This window comes from Sinohyriopsis cumingii, chromosome 11, assembly GCF_028554795.1.
Source record: "Sinohyriopsis cumingii isolate HCF-2022 chromosome 11, ASM2855479v2, whole genome shotgun sequence".
Lineage (NCBI taxonomy): Eukaryota > Metazoa > Mollusca > Bivalvia > Unionida > Unionidae > Sinohyriopsis > Sinohyriopsis cumingii.
Genome location: NC_142971.1, coordinates 83,080,255 through 83,106,050, shown reverse-complemented (window position 1 = coordinate 83,106,050; position 25,796 = coordinate 83,080,255). Strand labels below are relative to the sequence as shown.

At 34.1% G+C, this 25,796-nt stretch overlaps 1 protein-coding gene across 1 annotated transcript in view; it reads left to right on the top strand.

Annotated features, from left to right (window-relative positions):
* Positions 1-22,819, top strand: part of LOC149788866 (adenosine deaminase-like) — a 39,997-nt gene extending 17,178 nt beyond the window's left edge. Inside the window, exons 4-9 of the mRNA XM_089974998.1 lie at positions 4,286-4,542; positions 8,325-8,455; positions 10,051-10,122; positions 11,810-11,979; positions 18,521-18,647; positions 21,316-22,819. Coding sequence (XP_089831124.1) covers positions 4,286-4,542; positions 8,325-8,455; positions 10,051-10,122; positions 11,810-11,979; positions 18,521-18,647; positions 21,316-21,408 — 850 coding nt within the window. The 3' untranslated portion in view covers positions 21,409-22,819. The remainder of the gene's footprint in view (positions 1-4,285; positions 4,543-8,324; positions 8,456-10,050; positions 10,123-11,809; positions 11,980-18,520; positions 18,648-21,315) is intronic.
* Positions 22,820-25,796: the final 2,977 nt, after the last annotated feature.

Below are 25,796 nucleotides of genomic sequence, written 5' to 3'. Positions count from 1 at the left end.
ATATTACTTCACCATCTACAGCATGTATTTGACATTCATGAAACAGCATTACTGTGGTCCTACTTGGTCAACAGGACACAAATTGTATCTGCAAATGGAATACTCTCCAGCCCAGTTGATCTATGTTGTGGTGTTCCACAAGGGTCTGTTCTTGGACCCGTTCTCTTCATTCTGTACACTCAGCCGCTCTCAAGTGTCATAGATCATCAACCAGTGTGTCACCATTTGTACGCTGATGACACCCAAATATACAAATCTAGCCACCCAACTGAAGTTGATGCTACCATCCAAGGTGTAGAGAGGTGCATTTCTGATGTGAAATCATGGGTGACATGTAACAAGCTGCAGATGAATGATGATAAAACTGAGGCCATTCTGATCACAACACAAATACTTTCTCATTCACATCCTTTACCTCAAACAATAAATATCAGCAACACCAACATTAAATTCACACAATCAGTACAACACCTAGGTGTTACTCTGGACAGTACTCTCACATTGCACCAACATGTCATGAATATATGCAAGGCTGCATATCGTGAGCCGAGACGCATCAGCTCAATTCGCAAATATCTTTCAGTTGATGCCACTAAAACATTTGTGTGTTCATTAGTACTTTCAAGACTGGACTATTGTAACTCAGTTATGTCTGGTTCATCTCAATATCTGCTCCAGAAACATCAAAAAAGTTCAAAACACAGCTGCTCGGATCATACTTAGAGTACCACGATCAGAGCACACCTCCCCGCTGCTCTGCACCCTACACTGGCTATCCATTTGATCCAGAATCAAAAACAAAATGTGTTCTCTGTGCTACGTTTCACTGTCAGACTCTAGTCCAACATACCTATCCGACCTCACCCATGCGTATACACCAGCAAGATACTTACGCTCCTCTTCTGACAACCGTATACTCATTATTCCCACTATGAAAACAAAGTCATATGGACAGCGTTCTTTTGCATACCAGGGCCCAGCAACGTGGAATGAATTGCCCACTGAACTTAGACACAAAGACACAGTGATCACATTCAAGAGGGCTCTCAGAACTCACTTATTTCGACTACAAGAACAAACTTAAAGACCTAATAATGTTTCCTACCTTCAATATTCTCAGCATGTGTTTTAATGTTTTCTAATTTCATGGTGTTTGTTTTTGTAATCATATCATTATATGCTTTTATCTTATAGGTGTTGTCTAATGTTGTAAAGCGCTTAGAGCTTCTAAAGATTAGGCGCTATATAAAGTCCTCATTATTATTATTATTATTATTATTATATATATATATATATATATATATATATATATATATATATATATATATATATATATATATATATATATATATATATATACTTTTCTTGCATTCACAGATACAATTATTTCGCTGGTAGCTTTTAATGTTCCTTTTTTGGAACATCTTTTTAACAAAATAACTAATAATGATATTCCCACAGTAACACTTTTCGGTAGTTCATTTCTTTCTTAATATTTGTAAAACTCTAAGATTCCTTTTTGAAAATACTGCATTTAATAGTCTGGTAATGCAAATGCAGATTAAGACATTTCAATAACTTCAAATTAATTGAATTAAATTCAGTTTCCGAACAGCTACGGCGGTTTGCATTATGGCACAGGGTTTCAAATTTTAATATAACGTATTAGATTGATTTTCTCGTAATACTTGTTCCTGGGAAAGAAATATGTATATCACAGGGAACGTTTACCTGACATAATATTTTAATGTATGTTGATACCTGAATGATCGTGGTAGATTTGGGTTTGAGAGTACACATATACGCGTTACTTCTGACCGTGGTAGATTTGGGTTTGAGAATACACAGCTAGGTCTTACTTCTGACAATGATAGATTTTGGTTTGAGAATACACAGCTAGGTCTTACTTCTGACAATGATAGATTTGGGTTTGAAAATACACAGATATGCCTTACTTCTGAAATGCATCTCTCAAAAGATTGTTAGCTCTGCATGCCTCCTTTTACTTCCCAAAGTTCCACAGTAATTTTATTTTAAATATATTATTTTTTTGTAGGTGGGGGTCGTATATTTTGAAATCTTGTAACTTAACTTTCAGAAAATGCTAATGCGTACACCGTGAAAGGTCGTTTCTCTTTATCAAGGGCAATAAGACTGAGTGTACTTTGTGCTCATATTTCTCTATATCAAGGGCAATAAGACTGAGTGTACTTTGTGCTCATATTTCTCTATATCAAGGGCAATAAGAATGAGTGTACTTTGTGCTCATATTTCTCTATATCAAGGGCAATACAAATGAGTGTACTTTGTGCTCATATTTCTCTATATAAAGGGCAATAAGACTGAGTGTACTTTGTGCTCATATTTCTCTGTATCAAGGGAAATAAGACTGAGTGTACTTTGTGCTCATATTCCTCTATATCAAGGGCAATAAGACTGAGTGTACTTTGTGCTCATATTTCTCTATATCAAAGGTAATAAGACTGAGTGTACTTTGTGCTCATATTTCTCTATATCAAAGGCAATAAGACTGAGTGTACTTTGTGCTCATATTTCTCTGTATCAAGGGCAATAAGACTGAGTGTACTTTGTGCTCATATTTCTCTATATCAAAGGCAATAAGACTGAGTGTACTTTGTGCTCATATTTCTCTATATCAAGGGCAATAAGACTGAGTGTACTTTGTGCTCATATTTCTCTGTATCAAGGGCAATAAGACTGAGTGTACTTTGTGCTCATATTTCTCTATATCAAAGGCAATAAGACTGAGTGTACTTTGTGCTCATATTTCTCTATATCAAGGGCAATAAGACTGAGTGTACTTTGTGCTATTTTAAGCATATTTCTATATATTAAGGACAAGCAAAGTTATTGTACTTTATGCTATTTTCTGCTACCAACACACATAAACTATCATTTTCATCAGTTGATTGCTTTAGGAATCATTTTTTGTGTGCCTAATACCGATCAATAAAATAATATCAACAAAAGTATATAAAGACATATAAAATGTAGGTATACTTTCTTAACATTTTTACAGTTCTAGAACAAACAATTATGACCTGTTCCGTTACCACTTTTAACCGTGCTTCAAAACTATTGATTGAGGCCTCAGAATAATAGCGATAATAATAATGAAATATAATAGTGATATTCCATAGTAAATGTATTACAACGTATTCAAATGAAATATAAAAATGACATAGTAAAAAGTTTTCTTTAATGAATGTACTTGTATTAACCGATCTGAGACATGCATGACATGTTCCAGTAAAATAAGTTATCGAACACAAATGAACCAAAACAACTGTTTCAGCTTTATAGTCTGATGTAGACCTATACAAAAGAACATAGCGTAGACCTATAAATCACGCGAAGTTCTATCTACAGACCCATAAGAAAGAACATATTTGAGTTACTTAAATAAATGTATCTGTTTCGGCTTCGTGTCATTCATATCTGCGTTTCGTATTAAAAGTCGAGATTAATGAATAAAAGATAATCACTGTTTATTTTTTCTTTCTTTCTTCATACAACCCCTTCATGCACTATATATTTACATAAATTTATAGTATGTCCTAAACGTAAACACTCAGAGCGGGAACTTTTTATTTACATTCAGGAAACAGTAATGCATGTTTATTTTAGTACAAAAAAGGAGATTGTTTTGAATATACGTGGAGTGATTTCAAATTGCGCAATGAAGAGTGTTTTCAAACTGAAGTGTTTTCAGATCTGTACAGCGTAGAGTGTTTTCAAACATGTACAGTGTAAAGTGTTTTCAAGCTTATACAGTGTAGAGTGTTTTCAAACTTGTGTAGTTTAGAGTGTTTATTATCTTGTGCAATGTAGAACATTAATATATTATCTCGATGCTGCTAAACCGGAATCAAACATGAAAAGTTTCCTGTTAAAGTTAAACACATGAATAATAACGTTACGGATTAATTTATTTTCATTTGAAATAACTTTCACTTTTATCGCGTTAGTTTCCAGCGAGTTATATATCGTAAATAAGGCATTTAAAGTTAATGGCGTTGAAAACGATGTTTAACATTACCAGTGTCTTCTAACGCGTTACTTCTGAAAGCTAAAGTTGGTTTATTACGTTTATGTCATACACGGCCTCTGATGGGTGGGTGAATAGGTAAGTATGATCTTAAAGAATCCGTATTGGCCAATGTAATGGGAACTTATTCAGATGTATTTTCGTATACAGTACATTTCATGTAATCACACTGTAAATGGTCCGTCTGTCTGATGAAGTTTATGTCCCCATACACAGAGGTAGCCGAGAAGCGGTTTACCGGATTGCCTACGAATTTTGTGAGGATTCTGCCAAAGAGAAAACCAAATATGTCGAGGTGCGCTATTGCCCGCATCTACTTGCCAGCTCTATGGAGAAGCGGGACTTTGCATTAGAACGTGGAAACTACACCCCGCGTGATGTAGTCTTGACTGTAAACGAGGCTTTGGAGGCAGGGTCACGTGACTTCAACATATCTGTTAAATCTATCTTGTGCTGTATGACACATCGGCCAGGTAAGAACAGTTCATTTACATTCGAATTAGATTATATTTATCTTGAGTTTTACCACAAATGTTTTTTTTTTCTTCTTCTGTTACGTTGATTACCAACAAACAGAAACTGTGCAGTGTGTCTTTCAGCATGTCTGCATCGTAGATATAGATGTGATGTGATTTTTATTTTTAACGTAGCTTTAACAATTTTTCAGTCATATCGCTACGATGTCTGCAATGTGGCAGTTTATAGTGATGTCTAGCACTGGGGCATCATGCCGCAGACATGTAGCATGATGTCCCACCCAGTCACATTATCCTGACACCAGGCCGACCAGTCCTAACACTAACCTCTTAATGCTGAACGCCAAGCGAGGCAGCTGTTAGTACCATTTTTTAAGTCTCTGGTATGACTCGGCCGGGAATCGAACCCACGAACTCCCGCATCCGAGGCGGACGCTCTAACCACTAGGCCACCGGAGCGGTCGTAGATATAGAAGAGCAGGTGACGGTGAATTAATCTTCAGACATGACCGATGTCTTTATTATCACATTATGCTTTTAATTTAAGCCTCAGTTTAAAGCTACATAGTCCTATGGGTGTTAAATTGTTAATATAGTGTATTATGCGTTAACATGCAGAACAACATACGATAATTGTAACTGTGGTTTCTGTATAGACATAGTACAACCTAATATAATTAAATGTGATGTGCGATGTGATTTGGATTTTTAACGTAGCTTTAACAAAGTTTCAGTCATATCGCTAGATGTCTGCATTGTGGCAGTTTATATATATATATATATATATATATATATATATATATATATATATATATATATATATATATATATATATATATATATATATATATATATATAACATGGTTATATGTTGACTTATAGAAGTGAGTAAACTTACCCATGTTCACAGAAGAATGTGGACATAAACCGGTCTCCCAAGTGACAGAACTTTATTCAAAAACCGCATGTTTACGTGGTAAAATAGCTTAAACAGTCATGTTTCTTATGTGATGCAATTTCGACCCTAAAAAGGTTTATTTATGTCTTATGTGGTCCACTGTTCCCAAAACAAATGCAGATATCCGGTCACAAATACATTTCAGTAAATCCAGGGATTTCTGCATCCGGTAATCATCTTTTTACATCAATATGCCAACACTTATATGTTTAGTAGTAATACGGACTTACTTTAGTGTTAACATGGATTTCCTACCTTAACCGGTATTAAACTAAATGACGTTACATGCATTGGAATTTCTATGTTGATAATTGAATTTGTCTCTGTAAAATGTTCTATCTGTTCGGAAGGAAACTTTCCCTTTGATTTATAATTTGTACTAAAATCTATTTTTAAATGTTAATGGTGGTAGAACTGCGCCTGGGGCATTTTTACTCGCAACAAATGAAAAGTGCAGTTACTGTGTCAGAATGGAAGAAATTATTCCTTCTTTCTTGCTAAACAATTCCCTTGAATATAAAACTTTGATAAACAGAATCTCAAATGGGCAATGATTTAATATTGCATTTATGAAACTCGTTCAATAATGTCCAGCTTTTTGCGAGCCATGACTTGAAAAGCTGTCAATTATTCAACTCGTTTCATAAGTTCAGTATTAAATCATTATCCATGTCAGATTCTGTATTCCAGAAATATACTTCACGGTGACATGGCTTTTACGTGACAGTGCGGTGTAATAACTAGTATTCAGAAATTTACTTCACGGTTATATGGCTTTCACGTGACGGTGCGGTGTAATAACTAGTATTCAGAAATATACTTCGGGGTGATATGGCTTTCACGTGACGGTGGAATGCAATAACTAGTATTCAGAAATGTACTTCACGGTGATATGGCTTTCACGTGACGGTGCGGTGTAATAACTAGTATTCAGAAATATACTTCGGGGTAATATGGCTTTCACTTGACGGTACTGTGTAATTCGTATTCAGAAATGTGCTGCACGGTTATTTGACTTTCACTTGGTGGTGCGGTGTAATATCACGTATTCAGAAATGTGCTTCGGGGTGATATGGCTTTCACTTGATAGTGCTATGTAATATCTATATTTATTAAATGACTGCTTACTCACTAATTGGTTAATATACCCATATTATAATTTTTCTTTATCACATAGTCGGTACTCCTTACAGAAAGCGTGTGTAATTTAATATTTTTTATTTGAAAACACATTAACATATTAGTTGATGTGATTCTGAAGGTCCAAATAGGCTCATGAAATTCTTGCCCAGTATTTTCTTTACAGATCGGCTGTGGTCACAAGTATTGTCCTTACACCACGTTCTGAAACTGTTAGTTTTTACTATTACTCTCTACACTTTTGGCAGCCGTTTTTCGAATCGATTGATCAATGGGCATTGGCGAAAAAGTCACGTCTGTCGGGATAAGGCCAGTTTACCTACAGGGGCTCGTTACAAATAAAACTAAGAGATTTGGCCAATGGATGGTTGGCGCGGGGTGGGGGTGGGGGCGCGGGAAAGCGCGATACCTGTAACATGGAACCCACCCAATGACAAGCGTGGTAAGAATACTAACTTATAGTGGTAAGTAAACTAACATCTGTTCACCGAAGATTGTGCGTAAATCCAACCATAGCATTTCTAGATAATGTTCTTTATTATATGATGCAATTCCGACACCAAATAAAATTTGGCATTGTCTACTACTGTTCCAAATTAACTAATGCAAATATCCGATCACAAAATACATTACAGTAAATCTGAAATTTCTGCTTTCAGTAAGCATTCCGTCACATGAATATCCAACAACTGAAATGCTTAGTAGTAAAACTGGGACATTTTAGGCGGAAACACTGTAAACTTTCATCGAAATCGATGTATACGGCTTGTCTAACCTAACCATAGTAAACCATGTGACATCACTCGGAATTTCAATTGGACAGCTTGTGCTAAAAATGATGCTGGCTATGTCAGTTTATTTGGAAGGACAGTTGCTCATCGAATAATAATTTGTAAAACAAATAATCTACTTTTAAATGTTACTGGCGATAGAACTGCCCATTATTGATTTAACTAGCATCTGGGACTACCTTTTTAAGCGCAACAATGAAGGGTGCAACGTCTGAGTCAGAAGGAACAAAATTAATTCTTCTTATTTGTCTTTGAAATATTTCCATCAAAATAAAAGTTATGCGATAAACAGAAGCTCAAATGGGTATGGATTTAATATTAAATTTATGAAACTCATCCAATAATTCCAGCTTTTGCCTGCCAAGATTCTCCTATGCTGGACATAATTGAACTCGTTTCATAAATTCAATATTAAATCATTACCCGTATGAGATCCTTTATTTATCACATACATAAACCGCATAACGTCACAAACTACGTCATGCAAACAACGGATTTGATGAAAGAGGCACCTGGTTGTATTTTAAAGTCATTTGACTACACTATTTTGAGGTTTCATATGGTGTCAGATGATAGATAAAATTTCACATTTTTTGGTAAGTTAGATTAAATTTATAAACCATTCGAATAATTTAACATAATGGCATGCAAAATAGAACTTATTCGATTCGTTTTTGAATTTATTTTTGAAATTATCACTCGCGTTAAAGCCTATATTTAATGCTCACCCCCACCCTTGAAAAATATAAAATATTTCATCGAGAATAAAAGGAACTATAAGAAAGGATAATGTCTGACCGCTAAAGGGATGAATGTGTGTGTACTTGAGTAATGAGTAAATTTTATTTGACGCCATGTAAGACATGCAATTCTATTTACTTCTATTTCAGAGCTGTCTGATGAAGTAGCACGGCTTTGTAATGAATTCCAGGCGCAGGGGGTTGTGGGAATTGACATAGCCGGGGAAGAGTTTGTGCCCGGTACCGAACCTGACGAATGCCTGCATAAACAAGCTTTCAGTGTAAATTGGTTACGTACCATTAAAAAAAACAGTTGTATGAAATGTTTATGAAACAATTTTTGAAGTTAGTTAAAATAAGTTTACAGAAAGAAAATAGAAAAGTAGTAGCTCAAATGTTTTACTTCCAGGAAAATGTTGATTTATGCTTTGCTAGGGAAAGAAAAAATTTGCAATCTGATTCAAATATTTACATAGTGAACGGACGGCAGATATAAGATGTTTGCCCGTGTATGACAGTTAGGAAGCTGATAAAGGACATAGATCTATCATCACAAAATGCACCAGCAGATCTCTCTATTCAAACTTCCTCGGCATTTTCAGTCATATGCTAAAAACGACATAGGATACAACAAAGAATTTTTAAACAGATATGTTCGGGAACAATTCTAACATCATCGACTTTTTCCGTTAAGTCGAGAAAGAAACATCAGATGTAATTCGCCATTGAAGACTATATTCGAAACTACTTTTGTTTACATTTCACAATATGGCTACGGAAGGAAATAAAGATACAATCGGGTAATTTTTTGGCCTTCTTTCTGTCCCAGTATGGAAAACACTCTGCCTGACGCAAATCATCTAACCCATAAAGCTTATGCCTATTCCTACAGTCACATCCGAGGTTCTATTGTGATTTAATGGAAATGGCTGAGCGATGTTCCGATATATTCGGCGAGTATCACTTACGACTTGTCTTTGACCGGGTCACCCGATTCGTATCAGCTTTCAACGCTATGCAATACAAAGACAAATCAGGATCGGTGTAAATACGATGTGAAATGAAAATGAGGAGCCCCATATTTTAGGGCTCTGGGGATCTCAACGAGTAATTACATGGAGAAAATAAAGTTGAAAATGAAAAGAGTATGCCAGTTACTACTTTTAAAGAAAAGTAAAATTGATATTAGTCAGAATTTTGTAAGAACGATACAGTTTCATACAATATTAGCTATTCTTCGACGTCGTGTTCGTTATAAAATTATACCAGTGATGCTAACCATTACAATCTCAAGTGATGAGATCAAAACGTATCCGGATTGGCGTAAACAAAGTGTTTGGGGATCAGGTTTTTGCATTATTTTTCTCACACTGATATCTGCTAATTCTTTGTGCATATACAAAATGGACAGGCCGATAAAACTCCAGGTTTCTTCAGAGAGTGGAAGTTACTCAGCTCGCACTGCAATGAGAGGATGATGTTTTGAAGATCTGGTCTCATGAATTGTAGCGAACGACATAGATAATGATCATTGTGGGATAGTTAATATTGGTCTTCGCGTGCAAACTATTGTATTATCGTCACAGCTCTATATTAGGCAACAAAGTTACTTTGATTCAAGTACCTTAAACTATTTCAGAAATATTTTTAAAAACTTGATGAACTATCGTTTATATATATATATATATATATATATATATATATATATATATATATATATATATATATATATATCACTGGTATTTTCCAGTCTCTTATACAGTTTTAAGGATGGTTAAGGGCATGTGTGGTCAATGCTATTAAAGTTTGGTTTTGATTGTTTTGGTGACAAGAATGTCATTTAGTTCGTCAGTGATATTACATAATTTCTTTACAGTATGCCAAAATGAATGGAATTCACCGAACAGTGCACGCGGGAGAGAATGGCCCAGCTTCAGCAGTCAGAGAGGTCTCAATCACACACACACACACACACACACACACACACACATTCTTTAGTTTTCCTTGGATAAATTATAGCGGCACTGATTAAAAGTAGTTCGATTGTAATTAGGCATCACGGCTACTACCATTGCGTGTTCCGTAATCCACTGCAACTTCACCGCACCATAGCAACATCCAGGAATTGCTTTATCCGCAGCGTCTTTTCCACTGAAGTCGATGATTGCATGATAGAACAATTTGCAATGGATGCTCAGTTTCTACTGATTTCCACTGCATTTCCGCTCAGTAATCTTAGCACGTTCTTGTTTCTTTTCTATATTCTGTTGCAAATCCTCTGACAACAGCTTATATTTTTTTTAGCTGCCTTTAATTTCCAATGCACATGTGCTGAATGATGCGTAATAATTTGCGAAATCATTTAAATTGTGTATTGAAAAACCTCTGAAAAGCGTTAAATTATCAATAGATTAACACTAGACAAAAGAGTGCACTTGAATAACATTGATGGCTTTGGCGCGGAGAGTGTGAATTTAAAAAGCGTCAAACATTGTCAATCTGTTGAAGTTCGATTCTCAAGCAGAAGTAAGAATTGCTTATTGGACCTCACATTTTCATTATTATCAAGTAACTCGAACACATACCGCCTTTGTTGCTTTATTTCGACGAGTGTAAGCTGCATTTGCAGTTAAATTTGATTCTTTCACTCCTTGTTTGATATGTTTGTATAAAAACTATTTATATGTTTAGGGTTAACGTTGCAACCACCAACCCCCTTAATGATTCCCAAACATGATTAAGACAAAACTCAGAATCAACAGGCTTGTTTCTTACAACCCGTCACTCGCATCTCAAATAAACCTTTTCTGGAAATCAATAACTGCTTATAAGTAAACTAAATGTTAACAATGAACACAAATTAACCAAGTTGAATCCAACATGAAACTGTTCCGACTAGCCATCCAGGGTCAAACACTCTCACAACAACCTTCGGAATTCGCTGCAAGAACGAATTCTCAACACGTAGGTCTCTAACATGCAAACAAATGTAACACAGGACCATTCTTGTTTACCTGAAAATCTCAGGTGTGGACTTTGCGTTTCCACCAGGATAACATGACTCCCAAAAGACCGTATCTCACCTGGGCTATATATGTTCTTCGACTCTGTCTTGGTAAGACAATCCTAACTTCTTACAACTAACTCGCTCCTGATTGACCAATGCTTCAGCGACCGAACATCGTTTTATAGAGGGCCCACTCCCAAAAGCAAGAGTCCGAACACTATCCATAATTGTTTCAATTATTCAGGTATGCAGTACCGCTAGTTGATGCTGATAATCAATTGTCATGTGCTATGAATTGTTCTTCAGAACTTCCCAAATGGAAACTATTTTCAAGCAGACAATTCATTGCGCATACTCCAGGTTTATTACTACATGATTATTATTATTATTATTATTATTATTATTATTAAACCATTATAAATTGTATTAACATAATAATTAAGCGCTTTAGTCCATAAGGTAAATCACTTCAAAGCGTTTTGACAGGCATGGTGATACAATTTTAGTTTCATTGTAAATATTGTGAAAAATTTATTGCAAATGTGACATATCATGTATATTTCTTGAACACAACCATAGATAAAGGTGAAATTTAGTTTTACTTCATGTATCTACATGTATATCCAAGGCGCTGGACCACATGCATGCAGAGAGAATCGGACATGGGTATCATGCGCTGGATGACTTAGAACTCTATCAGCGGATTCTGAGGGACAGAGTTCACCTGGAAGTCTGTCCTATCTCCAGCATCAGGACCAAGGCCTGTCCAGAGGATATAAAACAGCACCCACTTCTCCGGTAAGTACGTAAGTAAATACAGTGGTCAGATGTTGTTGTTGGGTTTAACGCCATTTTTCAGCACAATATAGGCTATACATGGCAGCCAGTATAAGTGGTGGAGGAAGAACCTGGCGAAAACCCCGAAAAGAACCACCAACCCACGAGAAGCTACTGGTAAGCTTTCTCACATACCCACATTGGTCGAGCCAAAGATTCGAATCCAGGCAGACATAGGTGATACGGCAGTGATCCGTAATGGTGAGCGCTTTAGACCACTCGGCCACTAGGGGCCCCCGTGTTCGTATGTGTATGAATATCTGATGTGATTGTTTTATAGTAAACTGTTTCTAATGGGATAAACAAAGCACACTGCCCTCCGAAATCGCTTTACTCTTCAAACTATAACTGAATGTTTGATTTTTTATTGAATGCCTCCAAGGGCACAAGACATTTTTGAAAAGATGATTTTCCCATCACCAATAACTAACACAAATGAGTCAGAATAATATCACACAAATCTATAGAAGAAATATTGATTCAGCTCTCTGTCAGCAAAGTTTAGTACAAGCACAACAAAATGGTTTAAGTTCGTACCCATATCAAATAAAGTGTTTTTGAGACTATATTGTTAGTAAATGTCGGTGGTTTTGCTAGATATATTTCATGTCACAGTTTGCGGATTTTGTGTGACCATATTCACAAACCATGTGCCTTCAACAATCAAAATCACTACCATTAAATATACCTGAGGAAACTGATTCCATGCACCTTCTTGTTGAGTTGAAATATCAAACGGTTAAAACACCTCCCACCACAAAAGACCCCCACCGTCCAAAGGACCAAAAACAAACGACACCATAACAACAGTAACGATCAAATTAAACAATAACAACAATAACAATCAAATGAAACGATAACAACAGTAACAATCAAATGAAACAATAACAACACTAACAATCAAATGAAACAATAACAACAATAATGATCAAATGAAACAATAACGACAGTAACGATCAAATGAAACAATAACAGTAACGATCAAAAGAAACAACAGTACCGATCAAATGAAACAATAACAACAGTAATGATCAAATGAAACAATAACAACAGTAACTATCAAATGAAACAATAACAACAGTAATGATCAAATGAATCAATAACAACAATAATGATCAGATGAAACAATAACAACAGTAACGATCAAATGAAACAATAACAGTAGCGATCAAATGAAACAATAACAACAGTAACGATCAATTGAAACAACAGTAACGATCAAATGAAACAATAACAACAGTAATAATCAAATGAAACAATAACAACAGTAATGATCAAATGAAACAATAACAACAGTAATAATCAAATGAAACAATAACAACAGTAATGATCAAATGAAACAATAACAACAGTAATGATCAAATGAAACAATAACGACAGTAACTATTAAATGAAACAATAACAGTAACGATCAAAAGAAACAACAGTAACGATCAAATGAAACAATAACAACAGTAATGATCAAATGAAACAATAATAACTAACGATCAAATGAAACAATAACAACAGTAACGATCAAATGAATCAATAACAACAATAATGATCAAATGAAACAATAACAACAGTAACGATCAAATGAAACAATAACAGTAGCGATCAAATGAAACAATAACAATAAAAATGATCAAATGAAACAATAACAACAGTAATGGTCAAATGAAACAACAGTAACGATCAAATGAAACAATAACAATACTAATGATCAAATGAAACAATAACAACAATAATGATCAAATGAAACAACAACACCAGTAATGATCAAATGAAACAATAACAACAGTAACGATCAAATGAAACAATAACAACAAAAATGATCAAATGAAACAATAACAACAGTAATGGTCAAATGAAACAACAGTAACGATCAAATGAAACAATAACAATACTAATGATCAAATGAAACAATAACAACAATAATGATCAAATGAAACAATAACAACAGTAACGATCAAATGAAACAACAACAACAGTAACGATCTATTGAAACAATAACAACTAACGATCAAATAAAACAACAGTAACGATCAAATGAAACAATGACAACAATAATGATCAAATGAAACAATAACAACAGTAACGATCAAATGAAACAATAACAACAGTAATGATCAAATGAAACAATAACAACAATAATGATCAAATGAAACAATAACAACAGTAACGATCAAATGAAACAATGACAACAGTAACGATCAGATGAAACAATAACAACAATAATGATCAAATGAAACAATAACAACAGTAACGATCAAATGAAACAATAACGACAGTAACGATCAAATGAAACAGTAACAACAAAAATGATCAAATGAAACAATAACAACAGTAATGGTCAAATGAAACAACAGTAACGATCAAATGAAACAATAACAATACTAATGATCAAATGAAACAATAACAGTAACGATCAAAAGAAACAACAGTAACGATCAAATGAAACAATAACAACAAAGATGATCAAATGAAACAATAACAACAGTAACGATCAAATGAAACAATAACAACAGTAACGATCAAATGAATCAATAACAACAATAATGATCAAATGAAACAATAACAACAGTAACGATCAAATGAAACAATAACAGTAGCGATCAAATGAAACAATAACAACAGTAACGATCAATTGAAACAACAGTAACGATCAAATGAAACAATAACAACAGTAATGATCAAATGAAACAACAACAACTGTAATGATCAAATGAAACAATAACAACAGTAACTATCAAATGAAACAATAACAACAAAAATGATCAAATGAAACAATAACAACAGTAATGGTCAAATGAAACAATAACAATACTAATGATCAAATGAAACAATAACAACAATAATGATCAAATGAAACAATAACAACAGTAACGATCAAATGAAACAACAACAACAGTAACGATCTATAGAAACAATAACAACTAACGATCAAATGAACAACAGTAACGATCAAATGAAACAATAACAGTAACGATCAAAAGAAACAACAGTAACGATCAAATGAAACAATAACAACAGTAATGATCAAATGAAACAATAACAACAGTAACGATCAAATGAAACAGTAACAACAGTAATGATCAAATGAATCAATAACAACAATAATGATCAACAGAAACAATAACAACAGTAACGATCAAATGAAACAATAACAGTAGCGATCAAATGAAACAATAACAACAGTAACGATCAATTGAAACAACAGTAACGATCATATGAAACAATAACAACAGTAATAATCAAATGAAACAATAGCAACAGTAATAATCAAATGAAACAATAACAACAGTAATGATCAAATGAATCAATAACAACAATAATGATCAAATGAAACAATAACAGTAACGATCAAATGAAACAATAACAGTAGCGATCAAATGAAACAATAACAACAGTAACGATCAATTGAAACAACAGTAACGATCAAATGAAACAATAACAACAGTAATAATCAAATGAAACAATAACAACAGTAATAATCAAATGAAATAATAACAACAGGAATGATCAAATGAAAGAATAACAGCAGTAATAATCAAATGAAACAATAACAACAGTAATGATCAAATGAAACAATAACAACAGTAATGATCAAATGAAACAATAACGACAGTAACGATCAAATGAAACAATAACAGTAACGATCAAAAGAAACAACAGTAACGATCAAATGAAACAATAACAACAGTAATGATCAAATGAAACAATAATAACAGTAACGATCAAATGAAACAATAACAACAGTAACGATCAAATGAAACAATGACAACAGTAACGATCAAATGAAACAATAACAACAATAATGATCAAATGAAACAATAACAACAGTAGCGATCAAATGAAACAATAACGACAGTAACGATCAAATGAAACAATAACAACAAAAATGATCAAATGAAACAATAACAACTGTAATGGTCAAATGAAACAACAGTAACGATCAAATGAAACAATAACAATACTAATGATCAAATGAAACAATAACAGTAACGATCAAAAGAAACAACAGTAATGATCAAATGAAACAATAACAACAGTAATGATCAAATGAAACAATAACGACAATAATGATCAAATGAAACAATAACAACAGTAACGATCAAATGAAACAATGACAACAGGAACGATCAAATGAAACAATGACAACAATAATGATCAAATGAAACAATAACAACAGTAACGATCAAATGAAACAATAACGACAGTAACGATCAAATGAAACAATAACAACAAAGATGATCAAATGAAACAATGACAACTGTAATGGTCAAATGAAACAACAGTAACGATCAAATGAAACAATAACAATACTAATGATCAAATGAAACAATAACAGTAACGATCAAAAGAAACAACAGTAACGATCAAATGAAACAATAACAACAGTAATGATCAAATGAAACAATAACAACAGTAACGATCAAATGAAACAATAACAACAGTAACGATCAAATGAATCAATAACAACAATAATGATTAAATGAAACAATAACAACAGTAACGATCAAATGAAACAATAACAATAGCGATCAAATGAAACAATAACAACAGTAACGATCAATTGAAACAACAGTAACGATCAAATGAAACAATAACAACAGTAATGATCAAATGAAACAATAACAACAGTAATGATCAAATGAAACAATAACAACAGTAATGATCAAATGAAACAACAACAACAGTAATGATCAAATGAAACAATAACAACAGTAACGATCAAATGAAACAATAACAACAAAAATGATCAAATGAAACAATAACAACAGTGATGGTCAAATGAAACAACAGTAACGATCAAATGAAACAATAACAATACTAATGATCAAATGAAACAATAACAACAATAACGATCAAATGAAACAATAACAACAGTAACGATCAAGGGAAACAACAACAACAGTAACGATCTATTGAAACAATAACAACTAACGATCAAATGAACAACAGTAACGATCAAATGAAACAAATACAACAATAATGATAAAATGAAACAGTAACAACAGTAACGATCAAATGAAACAATAACAACAGTAATGATCAAATGAAACAATAACGACAATAATGATCAAATGAAACAATAACAACAGTAACGATCAAATGAAACAATGACAACAGTAACGATCAAATGAAACAATAACAACAATAATGATCAAATGAAACAATAACAACAGTAACGATCAAATGAAACAATAACGACAATAAAGATGAGAAAGTCAATCTCTAAACTAAAGCTATCGTTGCACAAGACTAAGTCGCTGTTTTTTAGCTTCCTTAACAATTTTTCAAAAATCCCAGATCTCTATTGATGGAAGATTTAAACATGATTACCATTGCGTTTCACGAACACCTGGAAGCCACAGTGAATGAGAAAGGAAAACAAAAGAATGCAAAGTTATCAATAGCAACAGCGTCAAAATGAGTCCAAGAAAAAGATCATTGCTAACCGTGTCAAAGGAGTCCAAGAAAAAAGTTTACTACGAACAGGGTCAAGCGAGTCCAGTGACTATTACTGAAGGAATAAAAGATCGGTTAAGGATTCAGTCTGAGTCAGATCAAATCTCTACAGGCCAACGTCTCGAGCTGTTGTACACAAATAACAGGCCATGTTCTGTTGACATTGTGGTTCAGCAATCACATTACAACTTTCACGATTTTGAAAATGACGCACATCATTCGGAACATATGATTACTAACAGTACTCTCTCTAACACGAATTTGCAATGCTTTATCTGATAGGATACTAGATACTAAAAATAAGTGGATTGGAAACTCCCAAAGTCACCAAAACATGAACTGTTATTGGTGTCTGTCAGAACTACACGCAGGACTGTGGAGATCTGATTTTAATCGGATTAACTAAGGATTATCACACAAACAAAAAAAAAATTTGTCAAAAACTAGATATTGCACAATATTTGAACTCCATTTAGATTTGACACTTTTGCAATCAGATAACAATTGATCCAAGTCAGTACTTGGATTAAACTCGGAATCTTATGTCCAGCAGGCCCTGAAATGGATATTTTCTTAATTTAGTGTGGTAGGTTGAACTTGCTTGTTTCTCTCATTTTTATTGACCGCTCCGGTGACTTAGTGGTTACAGCCAGTGCCGTATTACCAAATAGGCGTGAGGTCGCGGACTCGAACCCTGGCCGAGTCATACCATAGACTGATACAAATGGTACTAGCAACTGCCTCGCTTGGCGCTTTTCGTTAAGAGGTTAGTGTTAGGACTAGTCGGCCTGGTGTCAGGATAGTGTGATTGGGTGGAACATCATGCTACATGTCTGCGGCATGATGCCCAGTGTTAGATATCACTATAAACTGCCATACTGCAGATATCGCGATATGACTGACAAAGTGAAAGCTACGTTAAAAATCCAACACGCACACACACACATTATTTATCGCATTATTATTTATGTTTGACAGACAAAGAAAGCAAAAGAAATTTAAAATATTCAGAATAATACATTCCGCATAACTGTGTGTCTTCTCATTGCAGTCTCGTAGCCGACGGTGCCAATTACTCAATCAACACGGACGATCCAATAGTTCTTGACAACGATTTGATAGATGACTACCGCTTCGTCAGCCAGATGGGGTTGTCCAATCAGCAAATCATTCAGGGGGTACGTCTTAAAACTATCATTGTCTTTATTTTTAAAAGGTGCCTAACATGTTACACTATCTTCTTTATTGGCAACTGGGTCATTTTATAGGACATCACGTGATAGTCTCCAAATCGGATAGGTAAGCTTACTGATTTTTGTTCCAGATTCACAAAGAAAGAAATAAGTTTCTAAAACCGTTCTGTTACCGTAATCCTTATATTGCAAAACCGTAAACCTTATTTACCACCAATAATCACAAAGTCTATAAAAAATCTATTCTAATAAATGAATACAGTAATATCATAACCTTTGTGATATTTGTGGAATTGGAAATATTTCAAAATTAATAATGAAATCCTATGTGTTCTCTTGTACAGCTTGGTGCACACTTGGATTGATATTGTATTATATCCTAAAACATTTTATATTTATTTCCTCCAAATGTTAAATATTCTAGCTCTGATTCTATACATTCACCTGCGATCTGTATCTCCATGGATACGTGACGTCGCCTTAAAATATGGTAGCAAGCTGTTGTATTGTCATATACCCCCTCCGTGTGACCCATAGATTCATTGTTATTAATACAACTTGTGTTCCGAGTGGCCGAGTGGTCTGAAGCGCTCTCCGTTACGGATCACTGCCATCTCACCACTGTCTGCGTGGGTTCGAGTCTAGGATTCGGCCAATGTGGGTATGTGAAAAAGCTTGCCAGTAGCTTCTCGTGGGTCGGTGTTTCTTTCCGGGGTTTTCCCGGGTTCTTCCTCCACCATTACTACTGGCCGCCATACATAGCCTATCGTGTGCTGAAAAGTGGCGTTAAACCCAACAACAACAACAACTTGTGTTCTGTTCTTTTCGTTTTCTGAAACGCAATAGCCACAGTAAGTACTATAAGGCTTAAAATGGCGCCTATGGCGTATTTTCTCAGTGACTGAAGGGATATCAATGTTTCCAGAATAATTCTGTTGATTCCCATTCGTTCCATGATGTCATGTGAATATATTAAATTAATGGAAAATTAATAGTGTATATTGTCACATGGATCTATTGCGAATTTCAGTTCAGTCGCAATATACGGTGTATAACAGGAGAAAATAAGCATTCAGTTTAATTCCGGTTTCTGGATTCGTTCACTTTTAATGTTTCTTTTGTAAGTTTGCAGACGTATTTTATGTTGTACTGAGATATTTTTCCAAAGGAAAAACACTTGTTTGGACTGTGATAGAAAATGCTCATTATTTGGACTCTAAAATTATTGTGAAACTGTTATAAATTATTCAAAAGAGTTCTGCACCTAACCGTTTGACGACGTCACGGTTCTTGGAGGACCAGTTCATTTCCGGTATTGAAATTTAAAAGGGACCTTTCATTCGTTTAGGACTTTCATAGACTTTTATAAGGACTAATTTAAATTCGCTTCGTTATACTGTAGGTTCCTCTCACAGTTTATATTTATTACTTTAAAAATTAAATTGTTTGTAAAGTTTTAAAAAAACTTGTTTGTTTTGCTTCTCTTCTGTTACTTAAATCTATGACAATAGAGTCGTAACATTATGTATGTATATGTTTAACGGGGCATCAACACAATCCTTTTAATATCTAATAAGCTCGGACATTCATTGCAACGATAAAGGCTTAAATTGTAAAGTCATTTTTCTCTTTATATAAATTCTTTTAAAACGTTCTCATCCTTCTTAGCATAAAGTCATCATGGGACGGATCGTGACAATGCATCCATAGCTCGTCTCTTACAACATGCTTGCTTTTGACCAATGAATTTTACTCTAGTAGTCTTAGAACTCAATAAACCCTTCAGTGTCGAAAAATAATAAATATAATGAAAAGCAATACTTACGGCTAACGGCTGCATCCAGGATTAACAATTGCTTTTTGTTTTGACAGTTAAAGGGTCAAAATAACACACACACACACACACACACACACACACACACACACACATATATATATATATATATATATATATATATATATATATATATATATATATATATATATATATATATATATATATATATATATATATATATATATATATATATATATATATATATATATATATATATACGGGTATAAGGATGTCAATAACGATCTGCTTAAAATTTAGAAAAAAGAAAATATATTCAGTTAACAACCTCCCTTTGTGCTCTTCCTAGTTAAAACGAATGTAGCATTGCCCTCCAGTTCTTCAGTGAGTTTCTCTTACCAAAATATAGGAATAACGTTTGCTGTCCTAATGATAATTATTTACACAGAGTTTTGAGGAAGTCAATGGGACTGCCAGTTACTATGTCTCAAACGCATCCGGATGTACTTAAATATTGAGTCTGTACCTTCTCCGTCGGATGTTGTTTCATTTGTTTTGTGTTTTTTGGGGTGGATGGGTGGGCGGTGTTGCAAGACACTTTTAATGTTATATTGGCTACATCATAATTATGTAAATGGAAGCTATCTGTTTTTTCAAATGACACACAGAAGCTATCGACCAGGATGAGTATTGAATCCACGATCTTTCGATTGCGATTTTTTTAAAATCTCTACTTCGTGTCTTTAGAAAGAACGCAGTGTTGCAAAATTTATTTTACTTGAGATTTTCGTGAAGACATTTTTAATGTATTTTAGAGTATTACTGTTATAAACTGTAGATGTTTCTCCTCTGTTCCAGGTATTTAACGCTGCCCGATCCTGTTTTGCACCGGAAAATGAAAAGAAGCAAATCTTGAAAGATCTGGTTGCGGTGTATGGAAGCAACTTTTGATATTTTGGTTTTTAGCGCTATAAATAAAAAGGAACGGCCATACCTACTGACCCTAGACCATTAAAATCCTGTACATCTGAACGTGCGCGTTTGGCTGCTTGAACTAATATCCTGCTATTCCTTCTCCTCCCTATAAGACATAGAAGCTCCAAATTCGGGATATAATTTGGGGTGTTGGGCAAATTTGTCACAAGGGTTGTTCCCCATGATTGCGTTGCTTGGATTGTTGCTAGTGTGTATTTTGCAGCATATCAACATTTGTAGGTTAATTAGTGATAAGCCAACTAGAGAAATTTGCTTTGCTCAGTGACAGGCCAAGATGACCGACCCAAGATGATCCGATTGTAGGAATTTAGTGGAAAAAAGCATCTTCATCAGTGACTTAATATTGTTCTGCAATAAGGGAATTAATTTGAGTACTAATGTCATATGCTATAATTTGCCAAAATATTTATTTTACATAATTTTTTGTAATCTTGCTCAGAAATATCTTTTATATCTTCCACAACTTTTCTCGAACGCCATTAGTTTCAAAATCAACTTTCCATGACAAGCAAACAGAAATAGTCACATAACTCTAGTGCCTACCTTTGAATTATTGCACATATAGGTCATTTCGGCAGGAAGAAAAAGCGTCAGAATAATTTAGTCTATTAATATAGACATTACAGTAACTTAGTCAATTAATATACACATGACAATAATTTATTCCAAGAATATATTAGTCCAAATCTATTGCGCATATGTTTGAATTGATACACGTCAGTAAATAAGTAAATTAATACACTAGTCAAATACTTTGGTCAGTTAATATAGACATGACGATAATTTAGTCAATTAATATACACTTCACATTATTTTACTCAACTGATATGCACGTCATAGTAATTTAGTCAATTAATTTAAAGAGAGAGTAATTGCATCATATATAGGGTATTGTTCCAGTAATTTGCACAATGCATGCAGTATGCAATGGTAGACATTTACAGACAAAGGAAAAACCATAAAGATTCAATATTTTAATTATTACAGTAGCTAAATAGTGATATAAATCAGGTTGTAGTGCAATAGTGATAGAGCAAGTTTAGTATATTAGTGATATAGCAACAAGTAATGTAATTATGATGCAGAAACTTATCGAAATGAAACAAAAATCGCTTTTATAGTAAACAATGAGCATAACTGTATGCCATTGCGCATGTCTGGGATTTTGTTTCCTACGTAGTTGTTTCTTATGTTTCAGACATTTGACAATGATGAATAGGCCTGTTTCTTTTTGCATTATTGCGAAAGCTATTTTCTATTTGTAAGCAAAAGAGAAACTAAGCTGATGTTACACAAATAGTGTATTACACAGTATAGATTAGAAGTGAAATATATTTTTTTAAAGATAAAAATGACCTCATATTGACTCTGTTTGTTTCTACTCTTTATTGGATTCGTGGATATACCTTTTGTCCAGCCAACCTTAGTAATGAAGGCAATAGCTTCAGATTGGGGACAGGCCAAGTAAAGGCCCAAAATTTCAATCAAGCAACTCAACTTCTTTTTCACCGGGAGAGGCCCCATACAATAGCTGTAGGTTGGGGTGGGGTCCCCCGGCAGAATTGCTGGCTACGCCACTGGGAGAGATTATTGATTTCAAACCTATCTAATTTATATATACATTCCTAATCAAGCATTTATTACACTGTTATAGCTTTTTCTTGAATCACGTAACTGGATATTTATCACAAGAATAACCATAATTAGCACAGTATTGTTAATTAATCCGCGAAGCAGATTGGTCTGGACAAGACAACTCTCTAATGAAAACATAAACACGAAGCGGATTGGTCAGGACAAGACTACTACCCAATGAAAACATAAACACGAGGCGGATTGGTCATGACAAGACAACTCCCCAATGAAAACATAAACACGAAGCGGATTGGTCAGGACAAGACTACTACACAATGAAAACATAAACACGAAGCGGATTGGTCATGACAAGACAACTCCCCAATGAAAACATAAACATGAAGCGGATTGGTCAAGACAAGAAAACTCCCCAATGAAAACATAAATACGAAACGGATTGGTCAGGACAAGACTACTACCCAATGAAAACATAAACACGAAGCGGATTGGTCATGACAAGACAAATCCCCAATGAAAACATAAACAACATACTTTTTAGAGTCATATACATCTTCCTTGAAAAGAAAAAATGACTTCTTTGTGATACAGTGTGAATTTAAAGAACAAAAAAAAAAACTTGTGTATAGCAGAAACAGTACAATACAACATTCTGGTCTATTTTGTCAACAGTACAGATAAGATAACAATTTTTACTTCCATTTCTAACTGTAAACTTGCGTGGAATTAATGGATGGAAATGGGAATCATGCGATGATTTACCAAAATGCACAGGGAACAATAGTCAACAAATTTCGTTTTTGTATCATTGCTTTACATAAAACTTTTCAGTTGAAATCTCACTAGTCATGCCCAGCGTATGGAGGTGAGAAATCACTAGCAATGCCCTGCGTATGTTGGCGAGAAATCACTAGCCGTGCCTTCTGTGTGATGGTGAGACATCACTAGCCATACCTAGTGTATGGTGATGAGGAATCACTAGCCATGCCTAGTGTATGCTGGTGAGAAATCACTAGCCATGCCCAGCGTATGGTGGCGAGAAGTCATAGAAAAAGCATATGCATGTCAGTACTAAGTAGTTATGAAACAAAATGAAACTTTTCTTTCTTTTACACACCAGACACAGAAAGAAAGTATGCATTGGGAATGAGAGCAGAGCGAAAAAGTGATATCGGTAAAAGGGCCCAAATAAAGCCGTATTCTTTTCATCTCACAACGAGGACAAAACTAAACAAAGATACTAGTTGCAACAGGATTCGCTTCTCTTGGTGTCTAGGTGTGTGTACAATTATCTTGGTGCAAATACACACTTGGTGTCTAGGTGTGTGTAAAATTATCTTGGTGCAAATACACACTTGGTGTCTAGGTGTGTGTACAATTATCTTGGTGCAAATACACACTTGGTGTCTAGGTGTGTGTACAATTATCTTGGTGCAAATACACACTTGGTGTCTAGGTGTGTGTACAATTATCTTGGTGCAAATACACACTTCATAGAAATAATTTGAACATGGGGATATTCTTTACATGGTAATACCTAATTTTGGTAATACCATTTTACCCTTTACATGGTAATATCCTTTACATGGTAATACCCTTTACATGGTAATATCCTTTACATGGTAATACCATAGTAATTCCATTTACCCTTTACATGGTAATACCATAGTAATTCCATTTACCCTTTACATGGTAATACCTATTTTTGGTAATACCATTTTACCCTTTACATGGTAATATCCTTTACATGGTAATACCCTTTACATGGTAATATCCTTTACATGGTAATACCATAGTAATTCCATTTACCCTTTACATGGTAATACCATAGTAATTCCATTTACCCTTTACATGGTAATACCTATTTTTGGTAATACCATTTTACCCTTTACATGGTAATATCCTTTACATGGTAATACCCTTTACATGGTAATATCCTTTACATGGTAATACCATAGTAATTCCATTTACCCTTTACATGGTAATACCATAGTAATTCCATTTACCCTTTACATGGTAATACCTATTTTTGGTAATACCATTTTACCCTTTACATGGTAATATCCTTTACATGGTAATACCCTTTACATGGTAATATCCTTTACATGGTAATACCATAGTAATTCCATTTACCCTTTACATGGTAATACCATAGTAATTCCATTTACCCTTTACATGGTAATACCTATTTTTGGTAATACCATTTTACCCTTTACATGGTAATATCCTTTACATGGTAATACCATAGTAATTCCATTTACCCTTTACATGGTAATATCCTTTACATGGTAATGCCATAGTAATTCCATTTACCCTTTACATGGTAATATCCTTTACATGGTAATACCATAGTAATTCCATTTACCCTTTACATGGTAATATCCTTTACATGGTAATACCATAGTAATTCCATTTACCCTTTACATGGTAATATCCTTTACATGGTAATACCATAGTAATTCCATTTACCCTTTACATGGTAATATCCTTTACATGGTAATACCATAGTAATTCCATTTACCCTTTACATGGTAATACCCTTTTCATGGTAATTCCATTTACCCTTTTCATGGTAATACCCTTTACATGGCAATACCCTTTACATGATAATACCCTTTACATGGCAATACCCTTTACATGGTAATAGCTTTTTCATGGTAATTCCATTTACCCTTTACATAATAATACCCTTTACATGGTAATACCATTTTCATGGTAATTCCATTTACCCTTTTCATGGTAATATTCTT